The sequence below is a fragment of the Protopterus annectens genome, chromosome 8.part0, assembly GCF_019279795.1.
Source record: "Protopterus annectens isolate FY-2018-M chromosome 8.part0, PAN1.0, whole genome shotgun sequence".
In the NCBI taxonomy this organism is placed as follows: Eukaryota; Metazoa; Chordata; order Ceratodontiformes; family Protopteridae; genus Protopterus; species Protopterus annectens.
In genome coordinates this window covers 796,758,773-796,772,163 of record NC_056741.1, presented here as the reverse complement: position 1 = coordinate 796,772,163, position 13,391 = coordinate 796,758,773, and the positions used below count along the sequence as shown (strand labels likewise).

Here is a 13,391-nt window from a genome sequence, read left to right as displayed (position 1 = left end):
GATAAAAAAAATGTTACTGTTTTTGCAAAACAAAAATGTAGTAATGTAATCTTAGCTTGTATTCAAGCTTGTTTATCCAAATACACATTAGTCCTGCAAAGTTAGAATTACAACAGCAAAGAGTGGGTCAGCCATTTCATCCACATACAGCCCCCACACTCACTGTCTATCCCAGTGTTTGGTTTGACCCTGCCAGGTTAAAAAAAAAAAAAAAAAAAAAGAATGGTTGTGTTAATGTAGTTCGTTCATATAAACAATAGTCACCATTTGTATTGCATCATACTTCACACAAGACCTTAGTCTTGCAAAGCTACAATTACAGTAACAAAACAGCAGGGACAATAATTTCAGTCATAAACAGCCCTCATAACCATGACATTAAAAAATGCATTAAGGTATGTTATTTTACAGGCCAGTAATAACAACCTGTATTCCTGCTTGCTTCACCCAAATACATATTAATCTTGCAAAATCAGAATTACAACAGCAAATAGTTAGGGCCAGTCATTTCACCTATAGACGGCCAACAGCCCCCATACCCATTGACTACCCCACACTATCTGGTTTAGCCCTGTTTGATAAAAAAAAAAAAAAAAAAAAAAAAAAAAAACTTTTTAAATTACTCTGTAGACTTACAGGAACACACTCTTCCATACTTGGCCTAAAATAAAGTAATATAAAATAAAATAAAATGGCTTTTGTGAATTCATTATACCAATAAATCTAGCAGTCTATTTTTTATAGATAGTTGTGAGTGTTTGGGGACCATATGGCAATATAAAGGTGAGCAGACACAAAGAGAAAGAAGATGTTGTTGTTGTTGTGTCTTTCGGCTTTTCCCGGTTAGGGGTCGCCACAGCGGAACTCCGGTCCGCTAATGATTGGCAGTAGATTTTTACGTGCCGAGTTGCCAGCTCTGACGCACAACCTTCAACGAAAGTACGCCCATTCACGCATGTTTCCACACAGAAGACGCTCTAGCTGAGAATCGAACAGGACGTCTTACTGTGAGGCGACAATGCTACCGCAGCACCACCACCACAGTTACAAAGACAAAGAAGATAACATTATGAAAAACTGCAGCATTTAAGTCCTTTATTGACAGACTTTCTTGGAATACAGCCACCCATCTGCATGCAAGCAGTCCTGATCCTGTCATTCTGTGCATCACACAGTACAGAATAAGTCATTATGTAAGTGTACTACTGACAAGATACAAGCATAAATTACACAAAAAATGTTCTCTGTGTTGGGAAGAAGGCACTTACTATTCTCTACAATACATCATATCACAAATTCAGCCTGTTGCAATAACTCTCAGTACAATTTTATATTTGTATTCCCACCAAAGTTATTTCTTTTCTGTTGTTCCTTACAACTACATTACACTTTTTCTCACTTTCCACTTGTACCATATCTCATTTTAGAAATCACACATTCTGTATACTTCATTACTTACACTTTGAAGGGGATTAAAAAAAACAGTCTTCCGATCTGATACAAGTGTCCTTGTTTTCCCATTCCCAGTTCTTTCACTCCAGTGTTAGAACAAATGGGCAAATGTCATAGGGAGGGTATATTTCCAAGGCAAACAGCTATGGGAAGAAGTAAATAAATGTGATGAAGCCATTTGGCAATAGGAATGAACAGACTTGGAAATTACCGTGAGAATAGTGCTACTGCACCTAAAAGTATGGTAACCAAAAAACTTACAGAAAGTAGGACTTCAAAGAGCAGTAACGTATTTTCATGTAACATGAGTAACAGTTAGGGTTAATGCACGCAGAATGCAGAATGTTGTGAAGCCTGTAGTGCTTCAAGTGCCTTGTGCTCTGTTTTATTTTTGCCTTCACCTGTTGTTCAGACAAGCTTTTTTCAGTCTCCCTGTCAGGTACTTTTGCAATCACGATGGGAGACACTCAGGATCTTAAGGTTATCTGTGGGTTGAAATCGGAAAATGTACAAACAAACGAGGTATGTTCTCAACTGTGCACCGCTTTTGCTGTATATTTTCTGATTTCAAATGAAACAGTTAAAAGGCATTTTACCGGGCTGTATGGCTGCTTCTTAAAAACAAAAGGGGAGAGCGCATTCCCCTGCACCAAGGCCTAAATCCACCACTGCATATGGGAGTATGTTGTCTCATTGAAGGCTGTTTTGGTGAACTCAAATAAAATGAAAACAGTTCATAGAAAGCACTTTCATTGACAATGGAGATTGCCTTTTTCTCCACTGTTGTGTGACCTTAAAGTTAGTATATATAATTCTAGGCAGTATGGGGTGTCTCCCCATGGGGTCAGGGGGTGGAAGAGGGCTTGCCACTCTGCAAAAAGAAAAAACATTCCTGAAATGTTTGATGATGGTGTTCTCTGCAAACTGCTTTTGTTTTATTTATGCTTGCCAAAACTGCCTTCAGTGAACTGACATGAATCTTTATACACATATGTATCACACCTCTCAACTCTCCAGATTTTCACAGAATGTCCAGATTGTTGAATCATATTTTCGGTCTGCTCCTTATAAAATTTAGTTTTTCTGACCAATCTTTGGGAGATCATTGAGAAATGACGTTAGAAAATACTGATAGACATTTGAGTTTCAAACTGCATACCCTCCAGAAAACTCAAGCTAATGCAGAACCAGTTATTCTATCAAATTTCTATGCTGGTATGAGCAATATTTAAGAAATGCGCCTACTTGGGTGCTTTTACCCCCCATTATTAACGGCTACACCCAGATTTCTTGCTCTAAGAGGTTGAGAGGTATGATAAGTATGAATGTATGTCACTACATTCAACATTCATATGAGTATCAGGGAAAACTCCTCAACTGTCACTTCATTGGAAAAAAATAAAAAGACTCACAAAAACAATGATTGTTCCAGGGGGCAAGCCCCCTGCACCCCACAACTCCTGCTAATTATATATACCAACTCTGAGATCACTCTACAGTGGGGAAAGAGGATACTCCTCAATCCCTACTTTTCTCAATTTCTCACAGAAAACAAGTCAGCAATGTGCAATCAGATGATTTTCGATTAGCTGTGCTGGCTTTTTTTCTCTGCAATGATCAAACAATCACCTTGTTAACACCTACATGTACACACACACACACACACACACACACACACACACACACACACACACACACATACATATATACACATACATATATATGTATATCTATACATGTATTTATATATATATTTTATATATATATATATATATATATATATATATATATTGTATATATATATATATATATATATATATATATATATGTATGTATATATATATATATATATATATATATATATATATATATATGTATGTATATATATATATATATATATATATATATATATATATAAAAAATTTTTTTGTTAAATAGATACACAGATATACACAAAAAATTATAAGCACTTGTGCACCTTCACTAACACACACAGATAAGCACCAATACCATTTATGCAGGACCTGCAATCATTGTTTCTTATTATTAATAGCATTGTTGACCACCACAAAAAAACAGAAACCTACCTTTCTGCCCACCTCATTGTTATGCAGGTTCATAAGGGTCCGAGCACTGCGTTTCACCTCCCTGGCATTCACAAAGTCCCGGGAAAACATGATTCCATGTCGGACATCAGCTGAACAGCCTCCCCACCTCCAACCATTATCTTTGTCATAGAACCCCTGTTTTTCTTTGTCACATCCACAGTCTGAAAGGTTGCCTTGACCACAGGCATTGGTAATGGCATATGCAATCCCAGCAGATAAAAGAGCATAAGTGAAGGCCATTTCTTTGCTACCTGGAAAAAAAAAGAAACGTGATTATTTTTCTGTTCAAGTTTTCTGTTTGTTCACCATTCATAAATGCTTTATCTCCTTTGCTGCTCCCTTTCTCATAGCATGCAGCCTTACCCTCCTTTCATATCTTAACTGTTATTTTGAGTTATCATTGTAGCTGTACTTCAGCCTATGGATAAACATAAACCTTACTTGTGCATTTTACATATATATATATATATATATATATATGGATCCCTATCACATGGTCGACAGGCCATATGATCAACACTCATTTGGTCAACAGTTCATTTGGTCGACAAGCAGTTTTATGTGGGGGGCTGTGCCCCCCACACCTCCCAACTATATATATCAATACACATATATATGTATATTATATATGTATATATACATATATATGTTTCCAGTGAGAAACACCCCTTCTTGTACTTACATAATTATTTTCAGTACAAGCCAATGAACAAACAAGCCTGTCCCGTCTCCTAAGGCCCTGCTCATCCAAGTATCAAGTAATGATAATGAAAATGAGAAGCGAAGTCCAACAGGCCGACACGTCTAATAAAATATATAAATGAGTACAAATGTTAGCACTTTCAGCATAACCCCTTCTAGAGACATTAATGCATAAAACAAAACATCATTATATAAACCATTTAAAACACCAATTAAAAACAGTCCAGCCTATCACATTTAATGTATAACCCGCAGGTTTTAAAGGAACTGATGTATTCAAACCAGGTGAACAATCTGCTGCTAACACAATTATCCATTTTAACTCATTGCACTCAGTGATATTCACAACATCACCCCCTCTTTTGTTCATTCTAATAACTTGTATGGCCATAAAAGAAAAAACACGATCAGGAAAAATCATACTATGTTGACATAGGGAATTCTGTTCATCTTTCAACCTTATGGATGACAGATGATTCAGAACTCTAGTTTTCAATTTACAGTTAGTCTTGCCTATATAGAAACTGGGACAAGATTTACACATATGTACTGTGGTGTTCATCATGATCTAGGTCAGTTTATCAAAGTTCCGAAACTTGGAAATTCGTATGGCTGAGACCATATGATCGAAGTTTTGGAACTTTGAACATTAAAAAAAAATCCATTTTAACATTTTTGCAGGGGAGGGGGAAACCCCCCTTCACCCCCTTCTAATTAAATACACCAACTCTGAGATTGCACTGGATTGGTGGAAATGGTAAATTTTCTGTTCTGTGCTGTACCAGCAACTCCCTTCAAAACGTTCGAAGTTCCAAAACTTTGATCATGTGGTCCCAACCACATGATGTTTGAAGTTTTGAAACTTCAATAATCTGTATAGGGACCTGTTCATGAATATGTTATTAAAACACCTTGTGAGCCTGGGTTTTCTGAATAACCAACAGGTCATCCAGAGGTCTACATATGTCCATATGGTTAACAGCATTAAAATAATTAACTAAACAATAAACAAATAAACAATAACTTAGACCCCCACAGAGGTACTCATAGGAGCTCCCTGTAGTCCTTTTATACACACTTCAGGAGCAGTGTAAATTATGCCTTGCATTTAAACTTAGCTTGTAATATTATCCTTTAGTCCATAAAAGTTAACTGCTTTACAAATAAAACATTTCTATCACTTCCTCTGCAAAAGCCCCATTAACTAATTTTTATAAGTATTTTAATCAGGTTACAGTTAAAAACTATCTTGTAAATTTCTAGCACTATAATGAAGCTCATACATTTCTGAAAGATCTGAATCTAATCCTATCATATGGACAGAAAACCTGAGAAAACTGCAACAGAACAGATTCAGCATATGCCCGTGGCTGCCGTAAGCTAAGTAGAAAAATTGAGAAATAAACACACCTCACCACTTTTGGAACAGAAAAACATGAACTAGCAGATAAACATCCATATGTGGGATGGGCTTCTTATAGACCTCACATGTATTTTTTTCTTGTAATTCCATCACTGGTACTATGAATCAACCAGCCCACCTACCAACAGTTCGAAAGGCCTAGTTTTTTTTTCCCATATTTTTCATTGCTGAACAAAAAATTTTACTGCATATCTAAAATGAATGATAGTGTTGGGGGAAGTCTGTAACTAGCTTTTCTGTTTCAGAAATAGTTTTACATCTTCTCAAGTTTGAAGAATGTCAGTCTTTTTTTACCAAGATGCAAACTGGAATCTGCAGATTTATAGCATTTACTCCTTCAAATACTTTTCCAACAGCTGTGTGCGCGTGTGCGTGTGTGTGTGTGTGTGTGTGTGTGTGTGTGTGTGTGTGTGTGTGTGTGTGTGTGTGTGTGTGTGTGTGTGCGCGTGTGTGTGTGTGCGTGTGTGTGTGTGTGTGTGTGTGTGTGTGTGTGCGTGTGTGTGTGTGTGTGTGAGTGGTGGATACATGAGCCTGTGTGTGTGTGTGTGTGTGTGTGTGTGTGTGTGTGTGTGTGTGTGTGTGTGTGTGTGTGTGTGTGTGTGTGTGGTGGATGAATGAGCCTGTGTCATATCTCTCAACTTCTCAGTGCAAGAAATCTGGACAAAGGCTGACAAAATGGGGACACAGGCCTAAAAATAGGGATAGATTTTAAATATTGCTCTTATAAACTTAGAAAATTGGTATAGTAACAAGGTTTGAGTTAACATACATTTTTCCTAAGAATTTGAAGGCTGAAACTCAAATATATATCATTATTTAGTGACTTCAGTCCTCAGATCTTCCCAGTGATTTGCCCAAAAACCACAAATCTTATGAGGAATAGACCAAAAATATGAGGCTAAAATCTGGACAGTTGAGAGGTATGGCCTGTGTGTGCATGTGTTCGTGTGTGAGTGTAGTCTGGTTGAGAATATGATTAAAAGACATCTTTAACACAAGTAGAAACACCTTCTCATCCTGTATTGTGATTGTGATTTCCAATATGATATGCATGTCACTTGTTTGTCTGATATAAAGTAAAATACACTAGAAAACCAAATGCCTGCAATAGTTTCTGTATAAATAAGAGCATCTGTAAGCTGGTAATCTTAATACCCAGACTTCTTGCACTAAGCAGCACCATCATAAGAGAAAGTAGACTGGCACATTCATTAGCACTTCTGCCTCCTAGTACTTGGTTCTCTACTTTGGTTCCCACCTGGGATGCCTTTAGATTGGAGTTTGCTTGTCTTGCCTGCAGGCGTAAAAGTTTTTGCCAAGGTCTTTGGTTTCTAAATACAAGTTGTTGTGATTTGGCAGTACTCAAAAACTGTCCTTTGATATGTGTGTGTACCGTGCTTGTATGTTTGCAATGGAGCAGGATCCTGCACGATGCTATTTTCTTTTTCACTTACATCAGCAGGTTGTTGTCATAGGCCTCAGCTCTCTAGTAACACCGACTATCATAAAGCCAGCACTGAAGATGAATGAATGCAGTTAATTCTGTCAAGTTTATGGCAGAAGCATTAAAAGACTGCATTTGTTTAGTTAAGGTAATGCACACACTTGGTGAGAGGTGAAATCCAGCAACACAAAAATATGAGGTGCTGCACAGTTCTTCCTAGTACCCTGCAGTCATCATTGCTTTAGCAGCATGTTGGATGCTGTGATTTCCTTCCAATACATAAGCATCATGTGCAATAAAGGCAGTATTTGATCGAGGATGACTATGATGCGCATACTATCAGCCTCAGAGAGGACATTGGAGATCATATGAGACATTGGATAGCATCCATTTTTTGCTCCGTGCAAGATAAAATAAAGCTTATCAACATTTATTGCCTTATGACCAATGATTAGTCTGTGTTTCATTCTATAGTCTTGTGATTTATCCTAGTTGTAATGTGGCCTATGTCTGTAAACAGCAGTCCTGTTACAGTGATTTTTTTTTCTTTTGGTAGTCTGGTTGGGTATACATAATTTTTCTACCATGGAATTCACTATCAGTTTACATATCTCACTCTAGGAGTAACCATAGTTCACATGATGCATACAGCGTGTTATTACCCTTAACAAAATTGTTGGTAGGACAGATGAGTGGAAGAATATATCTCTTCATAGGTTCATAGGTTCATAGGTAGGTACTAGGCTATCTGCCCAAAGGCATTTATAAGCCTAGCCGGAATGTGTTGGCTTTCGCCACCCCCTTAGATTAGTTCCCTGTGCCTCTTTCCAGCAGAGCCATTGAAGTGATCACTGGGGTAAACTTTCTGTTTCCCATCCACTCGTCAAGGTTTCTCTTGAAGAGTGTTAGCGAGGAGCTCTGCCTAATGTAGATTGGAATCTTGTTCCAGAGCATGGGAAGTCTCTGGGACAGGAATCTATCCCTCCAGCATGTCCTATTTATTGTTGTGGTGAGGTTTAGATCCCTGGAGTGTGTCTCGAGGGGATATGGTTTTCTTTAGGTGGAGCATGTCCATCAATTCTGGGTTGGACATGGCCTTGTGTGTCAGGCAGAGATCACCTCTGAGTAGGCGGTATGCAACTGACTACAGCTGGAGTTTCTTCAGTCGAGCTGCATAGGGCATCTGCTTGAGGCCAGTGATCCTCTTAGTGAGGAACTTCTGTGGTCCTTCCAGTTGTTGCAGGTGTCTTGTAAGGTACATCCCAAATGGGGCATTGTACTCTATGATGGGTCTGATGAGTGATGCATAGAGGGGCCCAATGACCTCTTTTGATCTGAATGCAAACCCTTTTGTGATTAGGTGGGCCACATAAAAGTATTTTCTAACCACTTTGGCAAAGTGATTATCAAAGGAGAGGTTACTATCTACTTAGGTCCCCAGATCCCTTATTACATCTTCTGTATTTAGGGGGCTACCACCTATGCGGTAGTTTGTGGGTACTTTGTTATTTCCAAAGGGGATGATTATGCACTTTTTGGCATTTAGCTTGAGGCCATGGTTTTGACACCAGGTATCTGTCTCAGTGAGACCCTTTTGGAGGATGTCTGTGTCAGCCGGAGAGTCAATTATAGCCCCTTGTTTGCAGTCGTCTGCGAACTTGGTCAGCCTCCTCTGAGAAGTATATGCTGAACAGGAGGGGTCCTAGGACTGAGCCCTGGGGAACGCCACTTGTAACCGGTTTAGAGTCAGACCTAGCTCCTGCAACTCTGACCATGTGGGTTCTGTCCATGAGCCAGTTGGCAACCCATCTCATGACGTAGGGATTTATGTTCAGGCTGGTGAGCTTGTCTATAATAGCTGAGTGGGGAATGGTGTTGAAGGCCTTTGCGAGGTCTAGGTAGGCTGTGTGGACCACCTTTCCTTCATCTATAGCCTTGGTAACTGTTTCAAAGAAGTCCACTAGGTTTAGGAGGCATGATCTGCCCTTAACAAAGCCGAACTGGGTAGGGTCCAGTGTTTGGAGGTTTCCATTGTCTCTGTTAATGAGATCCATGATGATGCGCTCCATAGCTTTGCAGACCAAGCTAGTCAGGCTTATAGGGTGATAGTTCCCGGGGTCTGTTGTGGCTCCACCTTTGTGGAATGGAATAACCGTTGCTGTGTGCCACTCTGTTGGCACATAGCCTGTGGAGAGGCTGAGCTTAAACAGTGTGTTTAGGTGAGGGGTTAGTTCATCTTTGAGCTCATATAGGATGCAGCCTGGGACACTGTCCAGTCCCACTGATGCTGTGTTTTTCACTTTGGAGAGGGCTGTTTTAACCTGAGTGTATGTGATTTTGGGGGCACTACATTCTTCTGGTATAGTTATGGGCCCTTTTGGGGGTGAGAGGGGGGTGAAGTTTGCACTGAACCTGTCTGCCAGGATGTTGGCTATATCGGTTGGTTCAGTGTATTTTGTGCCATTCTGCACTAACTCCGAGCAGATCTGAGAATTGCCACTTAGATTCTTGACATAGCTAAAGAATACCTTGTGGTTATCTTTGGAGTCCATGGCAATTTTTCTTTCGAAGCTAGCCTTGGATGATTTTATGAGGGAATGTAGTTTCTTGTTGATACTGATCAGGGATGTCTTCCCTTCTTGGGATTATCCACTGTGGTGGGCTGCAGTAGCGTTGTTGCCTCACGGTAAGACGCTGTCCAGTTTGACTCTCAGTTAGAGCGTCTTCTACGTGGAGACATGCGTGAATGGGCGTACCTTTGTTGAAGGCTGTGTGTCAGGGCTGGCAACTCGGTACGTAAAAATCAACTGCCAATCATTAGCAGACTGGATTTCCGCTGTGGCGACCCCTAACCGGGAAAAGCCGCAAGTCACAACAACAACTCTTTTCTGTACTAGTTTCCTCCTTCTATTGTATAGCTTGTTATGGCAGGGGTCCACCAGACTGGTTTCCTTTTCTTGGAGGAGTGAGTCTTGGTTTTGTCTGGGATAGCATGATCCATGCATTCTTGTAGGTGCCCGTAGAGTGCATTAGTAAAGGATTTTGCAGCTTGGACAGCGTTATCCTTTAGCATGGGGGATCTGAAACTTCCCACCTCAGTCTTAAGTAACGTGAAGTTTGCTTTTGAAAAGTTTTTCATGGTGGTTTCTTTGATCGGGGGTGGTGGCGGAATGTGGATATCCAGAGTGATTAGTTTATGGTCAGATCTAACCAGCGAGGGGTTGACCTCTGGTGTGGAATACCGATCGCCCATGTTGGTGATGACCAGGTCCAATATGTTGTCACCTCTGGTGGGGGGTGTTGACCAGTTGATCCAGGGTGTTTGAGTTTATAAATTCTAGGAAATGTTGGGCAAGGGAGTTCGTACTTGAGTAGTTCTCCCAGTTAATACTTGGGTAATTGAAATCAACCAATATCAGGGTGTTTGTTAGGACCTTTATGTTTCCCGGTGTTTCCAGGAATGCGGAGTGGAGGTCCTGGGACATGGTGGGTGATCTTTAGCAAGCTATAATTTGAATAGCTGTTTTGCTCATTGTTAGTTGCACATGGATGATCTATGAAGCATCGTGCTGTGCCACTAACCTGCAGGTGTGGGTATCCTTGATGAATATGGATACTCCCCCGCCTTTTGCATTTCAGTCCGGGTTTTGTGGCCGAAATGTATAGTATGAGTTGTAGTCTGGTAGTGTTGGGGTGCTCTCTGGAGCTTTAAGCCAGGTTTCTGTTACTACACATATATCGATTTTTTCCACACTGAGGAGTGCCTCGAGTGTGTTAATTTTGATTTCTGTGATCCCTCATTTTGGTTTTATATATGGAAATATTAAAGTCAGTATAATGTGCCCTCTGACTTTCTTTTGTAAAGCATTACATATTTGACTGTTCAAATACAGATCTTTGCATATACCCTCAGTGGTCAGGTATAAGGCTGCTGCAAGTCTAGCTGGACTCTTGAAACCTATCAGAGACTGATTACATGGTATAATTTAATAATGTTCCTCTACTAGACTGAGAAAGTAGCAGCCTAGAACTGCCCTTATTACAATTTCTTAATTTGGTATCACTAGTGTGTGTGATCTGATTTAAGAGACCATCATGGATAACCAAAATATGCAGAAGGTGATACAAATAGATAAGCTTTAATACTTCCTAAAACTAGAAGCAGGTTTGTAGTTTTTTGGAAATACAGAACATAACACTCAAGAACTGGATTTGTCCCAGTCCTCTTCAATAAGCACGCATCACATCAAATGACATTTGATGACCTTTATTAAAACTCCATAAACATAACTTTATTGACCAACTAATAATTTAATTTATCACAGCATACACATCCATATAACTGTTAACCAGGGCAGCGTGACCCCGCTCACCCTGACTGAATAAACAGTGTACTCACTCTCTTTCACTTATTTATTTTTCAAGCAGCGTCCACCACTTCCTTTTCCACTTATTAGCCATCCAACCAAATAAGCAGTGTCTTACCTGTGCTCGCTTTTACTTATCAAGCAGCGTCCAACCACTCACTTTCATTTCCCAAGTCACTGAAATAATCATGCAACACCAGAGGGGGAAAAGACAAGGGACAAGCCTGCTCCTCTTCTCCACCTCTCAAACTTATACCAACCCAAAGCTCCCCAATGTTCTAAAAAACAGGGAGAGAGGGTGGGTTGCAAGTTCACCCCAAATGTGATTCCTTACCCAGTTACACTCTCATAAAACCCCATTAAGCCCCTCCCTACACTTACCTCATTCCCTCCCAATCTTCCTATTTTCCATTTAACCCTTCCCTCCCCAACTAGCTTCCTTCCCTTACCCTCTTAATTCCTATTACTACTGCCAACACATTCTGGCTGTGCTTATAAATGCCTTTGGGCAGATAGCCTAGTACCTACCTATGAACCTATGAACCTATCTACCCCCATCTGAAGATGTCCCAGGAAAAATTGGTTTGTTACCAAACCTCATTTGTCCTGGTCCTCTTCAATAAACACACATCACACCAAATAACATTTGACGGCATTTATTAGAATTCCATAAACATAACTTTATTAACCAACGAATAATTTAATTTCTCGCAGCATACACATCCATATAACTGTTAACCAGGGCAGTGAGACCCTGACTGAATCAGCAGCGTACTCACCCCTGCTCATTTATTCATTTATCAAGCAGTGTCCACTGCTCTCTTTCCTTTTCCACTTATTAACTATCTAACCAAATAAGCAATGTCCTTTATTCTGCTCACTTTTACTTATCAAGCAGCGTCCATCTGCCCACTTTTATTTCCCAAGTCACTGAAATGAACATCCAACACCTGAAGGGGAAAAGAAGAAGAAAGACAAGCCTGTCCCTCTTCTCTGCCCACCAGCCTGACCAGGCTGTTCCCCCTCTTTCATACCAAACTTTACAACACAACCTTCCAAAACAAGCCTAACAGTACATTAAAAAGGGTAAATCCAAACATCATTTGGTGTACTCCAACCTCTCTGAAAAAAGCTGGGTCCTTGGCATCAACCTCCCAAAGCCCTATCATAAAATACAAAAGCAACCTGTTGCCTAACCATCTAAAGTAAACTGATAATCCCTCTCCCACAAGGAAGTAATACCTATACCCTTGTATAACCTCTGTAGATCAAACATATCCAAGATGAAGACTTTCTCCCCCCAGGGTATAATACACTTAGATCTGATAGAACAAACAGGAAAGGAGGAGGAGTAGCCATTCTCTTTAAAAACACCCTTAACCTCCAGCTCCTGCACACCACACAACCCACTTTTCAAAATGCTGAAGTCCTATTTTCTGTCCTATCCATAAGAAACACCAAGAAGATCAATATAATATGCTGCTACATACCTCCAGGCAACAACTCACTCATAATAGAAGACATCCTACACTGGACAAAGGACAATCTACCTCAGGAAACAATCCTGCTAGGAGACCTTAACACTGACTGGGCAGCCGGTGACTCCAGCGGCCCCTCTACACATATCAATCTATATGGGTTCTCTCAACTAATTGAAGAACCAACTAGAATAGATGAGAAAACAGAGAGAGAATCCATACTGGACTGGACACTAACCAACTATCCCAAACAAAACTATACAGTAGGCTGTCTCCCAGATGACCTAAGTGATCATCTCCCCACCTCCTTACTCCACAAACACTCCAATCACCCCAAACCAGTAGTCTACAAATTTGTACGAGATGACCGTAACCTTACCCCACGATACCTAAATACTGTCCTAAGCCACTGCAACT

General features: G+C 40.1%; 1 protein-coding gene across 1 annotated transcript in view; it reads right to left on the bottom strand.

The window, feature by feature from the left end:
• LOC122809052 (protein Wnt-7a-like) overlaps nucleotides 1–13,391 on the bottom strand; it is a 656,744-nt gene that overhangs the window by 245,428 nt on the left and 397,925 nt on the right. The window contains exon 3 of the mRNA XM_044080265.1: nucleotides 3,540–3,811. Within this exon, the coding sequence (XP_043936200.1) occupies nucleotides 3,540–3,811 (272 nt within the window). The remainder of the gene's footprint in view (nucleotides 1–3,539; nucleotides 3,812–13,391) is intronic.